Genomic DNA, 13,684 nt, shown 5'->3' with positions numbered 1-13,684 from the left:
TTTCAAAAGGCTATATGTCGTTAGCATATTAGGAGCTGTGAGAATTTCACTCACTTCTTGCAAATCTGGCCACCACCAAATTTCCTACTTTTCAAGTCAGACTAGAGCTGATCATGGCATTTCACTATTGGCCCCATCTGTTATATCGCATCTAGTCCATTAATCCATTAAAAAAAAAAAAAAAAAAAAAAGGCTACAGACAAAAAGGTAAGAACTGATTAAAGATGTGTGCTACTCTAATAACCCAAATAAGTCCTACTCACCTCCGTTCTATGGACCAGCATCCATTTTCCATCATCGCCTGGCTTATAAAACTCTAAAAATGGATCAGACTTTCCAAACAGATCCTGTGTAAGACACAACATGGGTTACATAATTTCCAATCAACTGTGTAATGGCCAAGCAAGAGACAGTCTATAGAAGAGAAATGCCAGTCTTGTACTATAAGTTGAAGGACTATCATTCTGGTTATATTCTCCCCTGTCTACAAATTCAGTCACACAGAGAATTGAACTGGTTATTACTAGCAACAAATGGCATTATGTATCTATCTAAGAGCAAACTTTGCAACAGCAACTGGTAAGTTTAGTACCAAATACCGAAAAAGTGATTATTAGTAGAAAAAGACCAGCCTCATAGTCCAAGAATTTATTTTTTATCTGAGTATACTTAAAAAAGAATCTTAACAATGGCTGACTCTGTTCATTTTCAAGTCAGTAGTAAAACACCTGTTAAAATAATTACAGTAGTAGCAGAAAAAAATGCCAACCATGCCTGTAAACTTATAGAGGCTGTCTACGGAGGTGTGGCCTTATCTACATCAGTTTGCTTTGGCTGCCTGCATTTACAAAAGGAAGCTGAATTGGTAAGACAGGTTTAAAAATACAATTTCCAGGCTTTCATACACCAATTTTACTAAATGAATGTTAAACCCCATTCTAGCTAAATGCTAGCACAGCTCTGTGTTTAGATTATATCCTAATAAAGATTCTGTTATTTAAGAAATGGAAGTGAGCCAGGGAATCTGCCGCTGTGTCCTGGTCAGTCTGCCATTTCAGTAATTACACTGCCCAAAGTAACAGAAATTTGAGGAGGAGACAGAAGAACAGGTCCCCAGAGAAATTGAAGCTGCTCGACCTACATCACCAGCTCAGAAAAGGCACAGCCTGAGAAGGAGATGCAAAGTTCTGGTCATCGGAGACTCCATCCTGAGGGGAACCGATGGTCCAATCTGTCACTCGGAGCCCTGGTCACGGCAGGTCTGCTGCATGCCCAGAGCAAGGATTCGCAACATCACAGAGACCAACCCTAAAATCAACAAGCCCTCTGACTACTACCCACTGGTTGTGGTCCACGTGGGTACAAATGATGCATCTAAGGGCAAGCCGGATAAAATCATGGAGGACTACAAGGCCCTGGGACACCAACTGAAGAAGACGGGAGCCTAGGTGGTATTTTCCTCCATTCTCCTGGTAAGTGGATGGGGTAGGCGTCATGAGGCCTGCATTGACATGGTTAACGGTCAGCTTCGGAGCTGGTGCCACGAGGCAGGCTTTGGGTTTTTTGATAATGACCCATGTTTTTGTAAGGAGGGCATGCTGGGGTGGGATGGACTTCACCTCTCCCCTCAGGGCAGACGTGTCTTTTCCTCTAGGTTTGCTGATCTCATACAGCGGGCTTCAAACTAGCTTCACTGAGGGAAGGGGTCGCTTTGAGTGAAGAGGATGCTTCACCAGCATGCAGGGTGACAAGAGGAAGGGAAGCCCAGGTAAGCAACAACGTCTGGGGAGCAGGGGGCCACAACTGTCCTGGGAGTCAGAGGGAGGCACATGCACCCTCAGGAGGCCTCAGGTGCCTCTTCAGTAATGCTCGTAGCATGGGGAATAACCAGAAGAAACTGTGCCTCCTGATTGCGAGTAAGAACCCAGACTTAGTAGGGCTTACAGAAACCTGGTGGGACCCTGTCTATGACTGGGCGGTGAGCATTCGGGAATACACCTTATATAGAAGAGACAGGACAGAGACGAAATGTGGTGGGGCTTGTGCTCTATGTCAAAGAGCGCCTCACATCATCAAGGATTAGCTTCAGGATAGAGGACGGTCAGGCAGAGGCACTATGGGACAAATTACAAGGGGGGCATAGCGAAAGGGACCTTACGGTGGGTAAGTGACTGAAGGTCTGAAGGTGACTATAGACCACCCAACCAGGGGGAAGAGCTGGACCAGGACTTCTCCAGTCACCTTATGGAGGCGGTTAGGTCAAGGGATGTTATTGTCATGGGTGACCTAAACTACCCAGACATCTGCTGGGAGGAGCCGACAGCCAGGTCTGACCGCTCACGTAGGTTCCTGGCTGTATTACAGGACCTTCACCTTATCTAGGAAGTGCACAAACCCACTAGGGGTAACGCCTTGCTGGACCTGGTCCCGGCCATGGGGGATGACCTGGTGAGGGGACTGCAGGTCCTTGACCACCTTTTATGATCAAGTAACTAAATCCTTGGATGATGGTGTCGCCGTGGACGTAGTCTTTCTAGACTTCAAGAAGGCCTTTGACACTGTCTCTCACCCCATCCTCATCAATAAATTACACGACTGTGGCATTGATGCCTGCACAGTCGGATGGGTCAAAAATTGGCTGATGGGGAGCACCCAGAGAGTAGTGGTGGATGGGTTGTACTCAACCTGGTGAGATGTGAGCAGTGGGGTACCCCAGGGCTCGGTCCTCGGGCCGACACTGTTTAACATCTTCATCAGCGACTTGGACGAGGGGGTCGAAAGCACGCTGTCCAAGTTTGCTGATGACACTAAGGTATGGGGTGAGGTGGACACACTTGAAGGGAGAGAGAGGCTGCAACTAGATTTAGACAGACTTCAAAAGTGGGCAGATGAGAAAAGGATGGGGTTCAACGTAGACAAATGCAGGGTGCTGCACCTTGGGAGAAGGAATCCACAGCACACATACAGGCTGGGGAGTTCCCCTCTTGAAAGCACAGAGTCAGAAAGGGATCTTGGGAGTCATTATTGACTCCAAGATGAACATGAGCCGCCAATGCCAGACTGCAGCCAGCAAGGCCAGCCATACCTTGTCATGCATCCAAAGGTGCATCTCAAGCCAGTCCAGAGAGGTGATAGTCCCCCTCTGTGCGACATTGGTCAGGCCACAGTTGGAGTACTGCGTCCAGTACTGAGTGCCACAGTTCAAAAGGGATGTGGCCAGTCTGGAGAGGGTTCAGAGGAGAGCCACCCACATGGTGAGAGGGCAGCAGGACAGGGCCTACAAGGAGAGACTGAGGGACCTGAACCTGTTCAGCCTCTGCAAGAGGAGGCTGAGGGGGGACCTGGTGGCTGCCTACAAACTCATCAGGGGAGATCAACAGCAATTAGGTAGAGCCCTTTTCTCTTCAGCTCCACCTGGGGTGATGAGGAACAATGGATGATCATCCATAAGGTGATGGAGAATAGGTTTAGGTTAGAGATCAGAAGGCAATATTTTACAGTTAGGGTGGCCAGAATCTGGAACCAGCTTCCCAGGGAAGTGGTCCTCGCCCCTACCTTGGGCAAATTCAAGAGGAGGTTGGACGATCACCTGTCTGGGGTCTTGTGAACCCAGCATTCATTCCTGCCTGTGGCAGGGGGTCAGGCTAGATGATCTGTTCAGGTCCCTCCTGACCCTAGCTACTATGAAACTATGAGCAGAGAAGAATGTCATATCAAGCTGACAGTATCTTGCTGCTAGGTGCTCTTCAGCAGCGGTTGCCTTCGGGTCTGAAGGTGACTTCAGTTCAATGGTGACTAAGTGATGCCTACATGTACTAATTTGTAACATGCTTTAGGAGTTTTCTGCATCAAACCTATGTTTTGAATTCCTGTACTGATAATGTTGGTGGTAGTTATGAGTGGGCATTCCAGGGAGAATGACTTAGCTCTTCTAGATTGCTTTTCATCTAGAAAGCTCAAGCGACTCCGTACAGAGGTTGCGGGGGCAAGGAAGGGGACGGGGAGAATAAATCCTAGTATGCCTTTTATAGATTAAAGAAACTGAAGCAGAGAGCAGTGACGTGACTTAGAGAGTCAATACCAGAGCCTGGAATAAACCGTCACCCATGTGATCTTTTGATGGCACAACCTGGTGATACACTGTCTATTGTTGGATGATACTGCACTAACTAAGAACAACATAATCTGTCCTAGTGAAGTCAAAGTCCTACATTTTCAAAATAAATTGGATGGGAGACAGAAATAGAGGGTGAGGGGGTTCTGTTTTACTGAAGGAACTCAGAAATTGATGCCACAGTTCTATTTCATAGATTTCATAGACATTAGGGCTGGAAGGGACCTCGGAAGATCATCGAGTCCAGCCCCCTCTGCCCAAAGGGCAGGAAGTCAGCTGGGGTCATAGGATCCCAGCAAGATAAGCATCCAGTTTGCTCTTGAAGGTGTTCAATGTAGGCGCTTGAACCACCTCCGGTGGCAGGCTGTTCCAGACCTTGGGGGCTCGGACAGTAAAGAAATTCTTCCTTATGTCCAGCCTGAAACGGTCTTGCAGTAGTTTACGACCATTCGACCTAGTCATCATCCCTTGGGGCGCTCTGGTGAACAAACGTTCCCCCAGATACTGGTGGTCACCCCTGATAAACTTATAGGTGGCCATCAGATCACCCCTGAGCCTGTGCTTTTCCAGGCTAAAGAGCCCCAGGCCTCTCAGCCTGTCATCGTAGGGTCTGCTTCCCTGACCTCTGATCATGCATGTGGCTCTTCTCTGGACTCTCTCAAGCTTCTCCACATCCTTTTTGAATTGTGGAGCCCAAAACTGGACGCAGTACTCCAGCTGTGACCTCACTAAGGCCGAGTACAAGGGGAGAATGGTGTCCCGGGATTTGCTTGAGAAGCATCTATGGATGCAAGCCAGCATTTTGGTCGCATGCTATGCAAGCTTACAAGTCAGAAAAGTATCTGTGAAGAGCTTCATTAATTCTTCCTGCAGCCAAGCAAGCAATCAGGTAACTACTTTACCTGGATTGTGAAGATCAAATGAACATATGGGTTAAGTATATCCATGGATGCTGTAGCATTGAGTACTTGTAGGTAAGCCAGGGTATAACAGGATGGCACCCGAGGACCACTGCGGTGGCCCCTAGTGGCCACCCTAATTCTGCATGGCTTCTGCTCCAGCCTCCCAGGGTCTTCTTCACCTGCCATGACTTGATGTTCAAAGGTAATGAGGGGAGGCTGCCCTCAGAGGCTGGTGAGCCTAGGGTGCATTCTCTCGCATGCTCTTTAATAAATATATTAATCACTTGGATGAGGGGGTGGAAAGGTCAACGATTAAGTTTGCAGATGATACCAAGCTGTGGGGAAATGCGGGCACACTAGAGGATAGGGTAAAGATCCAGGATGACCTTGACAGACTGGGCTTATGGGCTGAATGGAATCAGATGAGGTTTAACAGGGAGAAGTGCGAGGTTCTTCATCTGGGTAGGAAGAATCTTGACCATAACTACACAGTGGGTGGTGGTCCACCGGCTGGCACTGCATCTGAACAGGACCTGGGGGTCATGATAGACTGGAAGATGAACATAAGCCAACAGTGTGATGAGGCTGCCAGAAGGACAAATAGAATACTGGTGTTCATTAGCTGATGTGTTGCCAAAGGATCCAAGAAAATACGCCTCCCTCTCTATTCAGCATTGGTGAGGCCACAGCTGGAGTATTGTGTCCAGTTCTGGGCACCACACTTCAAGAAAGATGTGGATAAGCTGGAGAGGGTACAAAGAAGGGCCACCCATATGATTAGAGGCACGGAAAACAGGTCCTATGAGGAGATACTCTGGGAACTGGGCCAGTTCAATCTGAGTAAGAGAAGGCTGAGAGGTGACTTGATAGCTGCCTACAAGTATAATCGGGGTGAGCATCAGGATCTGGGGGAGCAGCTCTTCAGGAAGGTACCTCAGGGGAGGACAAGGACAAATGGGCATAAGCTAATAGAAGGTAAATTTAGGCTGGACATAAGAAAAAACTTCTTCTCTAAAAGGGTCACCAGAATCTGGAACTCGGGGTGCACCGATAGAGATTTTTAGGGCCAATACCAAAAGCCAATTTTTAAGGAGGCGTATTGGCTGATACAATCCAATTTCCAATACAACATGGACAGCTGCTGTGGTGGAAGAGGTGTGGGGGGGACAGATCAAGGGCCCCATGGTAAGGGAGGGAGTGGGGCTGGGGCAGGGGCAGGAGCTGCCCAGCCAGGGCAGGATGGGGTGGGCACAGGATGGAGCCACGGCTCATCCGGGTGGCTGGGGTGCAGGGAGGGAATGTGGCTCCCGCTGCTGCATGCATCATGAGAGGGCATGGTGGGGAGGCATGAGTCCCCCAGATCTGCGCAGGGCATCACAGCTGCCACTGCGGGCTGGGTCTGCACCAGGCTTTTCCTGGCAGGGGCTGGGCCAGGCTGAGCTCAGGGTGGGCAGCAGAGGCACTGGGAGTGGGGCTATGGAGTGGGAGGGGGAGATGACACTACAGCCACCCCAAAATTCACTATAGCCCCCCCAATCCTCCTTCCCAGTGCTGCTGCCACCCATCCTGAGCACAGCCCAGCCCTCCCCACCCCGGACAGGAAAAGCCCAGCTCAGCCCTGGCCCTAGCCCTAGCCCTAGCCCCAGCCCCAGCCCACCCTGTCCCGTGCAGATCCAGGGGCACATGCCCCTCCCCCCATGCCCTCCCTGGGCATGCACAGCAGCAGAAGCCACCCCTCCCACACAAGCCACAGCTCTGTCCCATGCCCCATCCCGTGACCGGCTGGGCAGTGCCTGCCCCAGCCCCACTCCCTCCCTCGGTGTGGGGGCCTTGATCTGGCCCCCCACGCCCCTTCCTTCCCTCTTCCCATCCACCACGACAGACTTACCAGCTGCATGCAGCTCTCCAAGCGCCTCCTCCTGCCACTGCAGCTCCACATAGCGGACTTAGCCTACTGCCCTCTCTCACGATGACAGGAGCCCCCTGGCTTCCTGTTACAGGCCCCTCTCCTCGCCTGCCATTGTGCCCAAGTAAAAGTGCTTAAGTTCTATGTTACATAGCGCAACAATATGGATACATCTGGCCTATGTACAGGATACATTTGCCAAAGTTTTGCTAAGGCAAATTGTTCAAATTCACATTAGAAGGACATTTTTCAAACATGCAATGTACATAGTTTTGATTGTACAATGGGATTAGAGAGATGAAGGGAGAAGTGGTATTTCACATACACACAATCCTAATGGTAACAATCTCCCGGGTGTCAATGGAGGGTATACATTTTGCATGCAGTGAAAAACATTGGGTCTGGAAGGCAACTGAGTTCACTTTTAGAAAAACCATGTAGAAAACTAAAAAAAATGTATGCATATATGTCTCAGAACAAACAAACACAACAATAAAGTGTGAACAGATCAAACCTCTGCATAAGTCTCAGAGCGATGCTGACTTCAGTCAGTGCTTGTTTGTCATTCCTTCCAGCAGCTGCTTAAATACTCTCTTGATAAAAGGACTGATGGTTGACTGCCAGTTTATAAACGATACACACACACTGCGCAGGTAGAGCATTTACAGGTGCAGGCACACATTATGTGTATGTTTACAGAGAACTGGATTCCAGTGCCAGGAATAGTGAAATAAGCAAACTAGTAAATCCACTCAGCATAAGCAGTGGGCTTGGAGGAAGAAAAAAGGGCAGTACCTAGGATAAATGAATGAGATGACTTTGGATTCATTTCCAGATCCCCACTGTGTTCCATAATGGGTCATCTGCGGTCTCTAGGCCAGACTCTGGCAGCCAGACATGGCTGGAATATTGCTCAGAATTTCTCCATTAATTTGCAAGTCACTACTCAGTGCCAGGCAGGGAAGCAGAAACGAGTCCTGTCATTATTGGATTCTTATGTTTCAACTGCCCCAGTGGCCAAGTTGGAGCCCCTTAGTGCTGGGCTTTGTATTAACATACAGAAAGTAAGTTACAATATTGAATCATAGTTCTTAATTAACTAAATTTTAGCAAAGGGTTCCGTTCTGGAACACATCTTAGCTTTCTATTGTTATGGTCTCAGTGATTCAAAGGCAGAATTTACAATTAAAGAAAAAAGATGGTCTTGTCAAACTGCCAGCCCACCTGACTGTCTCAGCATTTCCATGTGGCTCAAAGCAGTAGCATCACTAGTGCCTCATTACTATTTGTGTTGTGATAGAAGTGAATTCCATTCCTGAGCTAGAGGCCTCAGTATGCTAGGAACTATACAAGATACACAGGAAAAGTCTGTCCCTGTACCGATTCTACGGAGAGTGAGAGAGAGGAAGAGGAAAGGTTCTGACTAGAGTTGGCTGGAACATGGAAGTTCAGTTCCAGGGAAAATTCCAATGTTTGGAAAAAAACGTTTTCATTCAGATTCAGAAAAAAAATTAAAGACTTAACTTTCAAAATTTCCTGCAGAAGGGAAATTCCAAAAATAGTTTATTCTGGAGAAATATTCCATTTTTATTAGATTTTTGTCCAAACAAAAGCTAAACTGAGTGCCCTGGCTCCTGGAAGCAGCCCTCAGGGTCCCCAGCCACAGGGCAACAAGCCTAGAACTGGAGAATGCTGACTTCAAGCCCTCTAATAGCTGAAGCTAAAAGGGCTTCCAAATCAGTAGCTTGCAGCCTGGGGATCCTCAACTGCTAGGCAGCTCCCATGGAACCTGGGGCTTCCCTCGTGGCCCATCCAGTAAGTTAACAGAAAAGCCAGTTAAGTTCCTGTCAGAAACCTGCCTGTGTTCTGGCAAAAATTCATCCAAAACATGTTACCCAAGACATTTCCATATTGACAAACTGTCGTTTTCCAATCAAACCCTGTTTCTTCAGAAAAATTCTCAATCCACTCTAATCGATTCATAGATGTTAGGGTTGGAAGAGACCTCAATAGATCATCGAGTCCGACCCCCTGCATAGGCAGGAAAGAGTGATGGGGGGTCTAGATGACCCCAGCTAGATGCCTATCTAACCTCCTCTTGAAGACCCCCAGGGTAGCGGAAAGCACCACCTCCCTTGGGAGCCCGTTCCAGACCTTGGCCACTCGAACTGTGAAGAAGTTCTTCCTAATGTCTAGTCTAAATCTGCTCTCTGTTAGCTTATGGCCATTATTTCTTGTAACCCCCAGGGACGCCTTGGTGAGTAAAGCCTCACCCTCGATGCCCTCCTATTATGGATGGGATACTGAGATACACACTGGCTTGGTCGATGTCAACAGAGAGTCAGTGGCAAACCTGGGAACTGGACCCAGACTTGAGTCCCAGTCTAGTGCATCTCAGTTAACATTAAATACAAACCAGAATCAGAACTGGCCTCTTTCTGGCTGAGAAATTATGCTAATTCTACAGCAGGATCCATTCTATCCCAAGGGTCACCTGCACAAACCCACTATGTAATCAAGCAGAAGAGGTAAACCCCAAGAAGAACTTTTGACTCTACAGGTGGAACCTAGTTAATTTTATAGATGTGCATGAAACTCTCTCCCTAACTACCATGTTGACTCCAAGGGGTGAACAGAAGTGAAAATAAAGAATAAGGCCAGTTTACAGGCCAGGAATTGAGCAAAACTAGACTCCAAATCCACACAGGGAACAATCTTTGAAAAATAGAGTGAAAACTCCATCTGACAAATATGCTGAAAATGAAGAGACTAAAACACAAAACCAGTTTCTTCCTCCAAGGAAAATGGTTGTGGCCAGGTGTGTATCTATCTCAGTTTACCAAGAATCTAAATTTAAAGACTCACTGTGTCTCTAAAATTAAAGACACACCAAGAGTCTAAAATTAAAGATTCATAAAGACTCACTGTGAAGATAAAGACATAGTCATTTATTAACTAACAGGTCCCCACCAAGAGTCCCCATCCTGTATACACTGGCTTTGTATACGATCTAAAGTGGGTTCAAAAGAACTAATGTAGTGAGATGAATTCAAGACACTGGTTACAAATACAGAAAAAGGCTTTCAAGGATATTTTAACATCAGTCTGGGGAATAAGGTGGGGTCATACGGTTTGCATATTAGGCCAGCCTGCCTGAGGCTCAATGGAATGGGAGACAGCACGAGTCCACAGACCTGAAACCACTATTTATTATCTGTGTGTATGAAGGGAAGTGGGGCTTAACAATTTAAAGCTCCCGTGTGGTGCAAGGGGTGGGAAGGAACCTGGAAATTCACAGGAACTGGTCCCAGCCCCTGCATCACACAGGAGCTTGTTCATAGTAACCATAAATGTGCAACTTCTTAGCAAATGTCAAGTTGTATTAATGCTTACTATGATCTAAATATAAAATGTGCTAAGCATAACATGTGCCAGTACCCTAAGAGACTAGAGATTACCAGGTGATGCAACACGCACTGATACAACACACACATGTTCTACTAGTATTCTCGAACATCTGCATTCTATCAGATGACCTGTGGCAGGGGAGTAAAGAAAAAAAAAGTAGCATTTTCCAAGGCCAATACCTGGTTTTCAAATGTGGAAGCAAAATTGCTGTGGGTTACTCGCCCTGCACTGGTATCCAAAGTAAATAATTGCTAGCTTTAAATGACGAACACCCACAGACACACAGGCATTTTCAGGAGGAGGCAAGCATTTTAATTTTATTTCTCATTTTAATGAAATCAAGCTCCCAAATCTTTAACGAGTCAGGAAAAAGGAGGCATCATTTTCTATGGAGCTTTACAGAGAGACTCATAATATCTCAAATCTAAATCTATCCTTCCAGGAAAGCTTAAACCAAGCCAGTAGTGTCACAGACACATTCTAATCAAAAAAGGCATTTTCCACTGGGATGAGGACTTTGCATTTTAATGACACAGCATGGAAACTGACAAGTCTATTACAATTGAAGCACTTGCCAGATTAAGACTGGGTGTCTAGATGGCTTAGTGAACAGGGTGGAGAAGGAAATGGAACAATTTTGCATTCCACCTAACAATTCTGTTTATTCTTTCCTTCTTGGTTTAAGATGCATTTCCTGGGCATGTTGGGGAAAGATGCTAGTCACACTCAGTGCCCATCTCTGCCCTTCATAAATGGCCTGGGTTGTATGGACAACAAGGAGTCTCTGAGGGATAAGAGGTAAAAAGTTCCTATACTACAATACATATTCCTGAGTTACACAGAAATGCTGAAGAGGTCCCTCTGGACACTGGAGGAAAGTAATGATATTTAAGACTTCTTCATGAATGCAGCTGAGGCTCATTTACTGATTCAGGTCTCATCAAGAAATGCTGATGACTCAGAGCCATCTTCCAGCTCCATTTAGAAGTGTTTGGGGTTGGTCAAAGAATTCTCAAGCTAGGCATGTGTCACATTTTATTACAGTATATCAGAGCCTGGATGGATGATGTGGAAAAGATCACAAAATATTTTTCTCTGTTGCTGGATGGTACACAGACTCCCCCAAAAATATTTGTGAGTTGTGCCTATTTGGGCTGGATGACACCTGACCGTAGAAACCAAGAAACAGAGCCCAACCCTGCCCACTTCAAATCTACTATCATTAGATTGGTGTAATAAAGGATACACCTGGATAATAGCTTGATTTTGAAACACCATTTGAAAACTGAAGGTTATTCTGTTATTAATGGAAGTTCTGATGAGATCATGAGATTTATAGAAACTGGAGAGCTTGCAGAGACCAATGAAGAAGCTGATAAAAGGGGCTGGAATGCAAATCATGAGGAAAGGCTGAAGAAACTAGTTACACTTAATTTGGAGAGAAGTTGATTAAGGAAGAACACAATAGTAGTCTTCAATTGCTTGAAAGGCTTCCATAGAGAAAAGGAAGAAACATTTGTTCTCCCTGGTCACAGAGGGCAGGGCACAAAGCAGTAGGTTTAAAACTAGAGCAAAGGAGATTTAATGTCAGGAAAGACTTCCAGTTAGAGCAATAGGATACTGGAACCAGCTATTTAGAAGAGCTATAGAATCTCCTTCACTGGAGGTTCCCAAGAGGATGTTGGGTAGGAATATGTTTGGAATGGTTTAAGAATAGCAGATCTTGCCTGAGTGCAGTTAGTTAGACTAGATGACTTTTTTAGTCTCTTCCAAGACAATGATTTTAGAAGATGCATGCTTTTAAAAGGCATAACAATACCTAGATCTAGTGTTACATTCTCCATCTTTTGATCTCCAAGTGCTTCACAAAGGAAGCCAGTATCATTCTTGCCATTTTACAGATGAGGACATTGAGGTATAAGAAGGGGAAGTAACTGTTCAAGGTTACCCAGCATTCAGTCAGGAATCAAACTCACATTTTCCAAGTCCCAATCTGAGTCACCTTTTCTATTCACCACAATAATTACTAGGAACAATTTCAGAGAACGTATTGCCTATAAATGTTTAACTTGTGCATGTTTTAAATAAAATCCCACATACCTTTTTATCCAGTTTTCGACCAGACATGCTCAGGGTAATTACTCTGTTATCAGACAGCTCTTGGGCAGCTATCTGAAAGACAAGAGAGATTTTTATTAATGTCTAGAATTACATTCCAGTAAATACAAAACTAAAGAAGATACAGAACAGAGTATGTGGAGTGTTTAGCAAGTTGTCTCACTATAAATTTTACAAAGCCTAGTCTCAGCGCTTCATTACAAGGGGTTAAGAGTAATATTCCATCCTGGTGCAACTAGTAAATTTTAAACAGCCTGGAGACAGTCTACTACTTTGCCCAAAACACCGAAAGCACAACATTCACATCTCAGAGACATCTGCAATGTTATCATAGATTTAAGTCATTTAAGGTCCCAAACCTGCAACTGAATCTATGCAGGTAGATGCATCCACCTACACAGAGCCCCGCTGAAGCCAAATCAGAACCAGATGCAAGAACTGGGGTATAAGTGTTGTAATTAAGATTCACTGAACCCACAAAGGTCTGTAAAGAAAATCTACATCCTTTCACTTCTACCGTCTTAGGTATATTGGTTCTTTATTGTAGAGGCTGCTTAGATACTACTTTGCACCAGCCTAACACTAATTTCCAAGATTTCTACTTCCTGGCCAACAGAACCACAGTCAGAGACTGCCTCTCTCTGTTCTCTCACCTTTCTTGGTGGCCTTTTTCACCAAAACATCCACAATGCAAACATTATGGGATGGTTTGAATAGGGATGATACTGCCTCAGGCAAGGGTGTGGTTGGACTAGATGGCTAGTGGAGGTCCCTTCCAGCCCAGTTTCTCTGTGATTCTATGAATATAGCCAGTAGGGCTGTGAGAATTTTTGCCGGCTGTTTCATTTCGACGCTGTTTTGATTCGTTTCAAGCTCAAAAGCAATAGCAAAATTGAAATTAAACTAAGGGCTTTGAAACAGCCTCAAAATGAAACGAAGACAGTCAAAACATTTTGAATGTTTTGAAATTTATATAGGAAGGGAGATACATTTATAAATTTTTACAAAAACAAGACCCTATGAAACACACCATGAAGCGTGGTGGAAAGGCGGCTGGCAAGCCTTCAGGGAAGGGCAGAAGAGGGGATAGAAGGAGAAGTGTAAGTTCTCCCCGCACCAACCTGAGACACAGCCTCTTTGCTACAACTAAGAGGGATGAGGATTCCACAAGCAACAAGGAGAGGGGAGCAGTGCCAGTGCCACTGCCTGTGTCTGAGTCTGCATCTCCTCCAAGAG

General features: G+C 45.8%; 1 protein-coding gene across 2 annotated transcripts in view; it reads right to left on the bottom strand.

The window, feature by feature from the left end:
• CPNE2 (copine 2) overlaps positions 1-13,684 on the bottom strand; it is a 209,703-nt gene that overhangs the window by 85,384 nt on the left and 110,635 nt on the right. For both annotated transcript variants that reach the window (XM_006267367.4, XM_019497720.2), the window contains exons 5-6: positions 12,431-12,502; positions 264-347 (exon numbers count right to left, since the gene is read on the bottom strand). In XM_006267367.4, the coding sequence (XP_006267429.1) occupies positions 264-347; positions 12,431-12,502 (156 nt within the window). The remainder of the gene's footprint in view (positions 1-263; positions 348-12,430; positions 12,503-13,684) is intronic.

The sequence above is a fragment of the Alligator mississippiensis genome, chromosome 10, assembly GCF_030867095.1.
Source record: "Alligator mississippiensis isolate rAllMis1 chromosome 10, rAllMis1, whole genome shotgun sequence".
In the NCBI taxonomy this organism is placed as follows: domain Eukaryota; kingdom Metazoa; phylum Chordata; order Crocodylia; family Alligatoridae; genus Alligator; species Alligator mississippiensis.
This window is presented reverse-complemented; position numbering and strand designations above follow the sequence as displayed.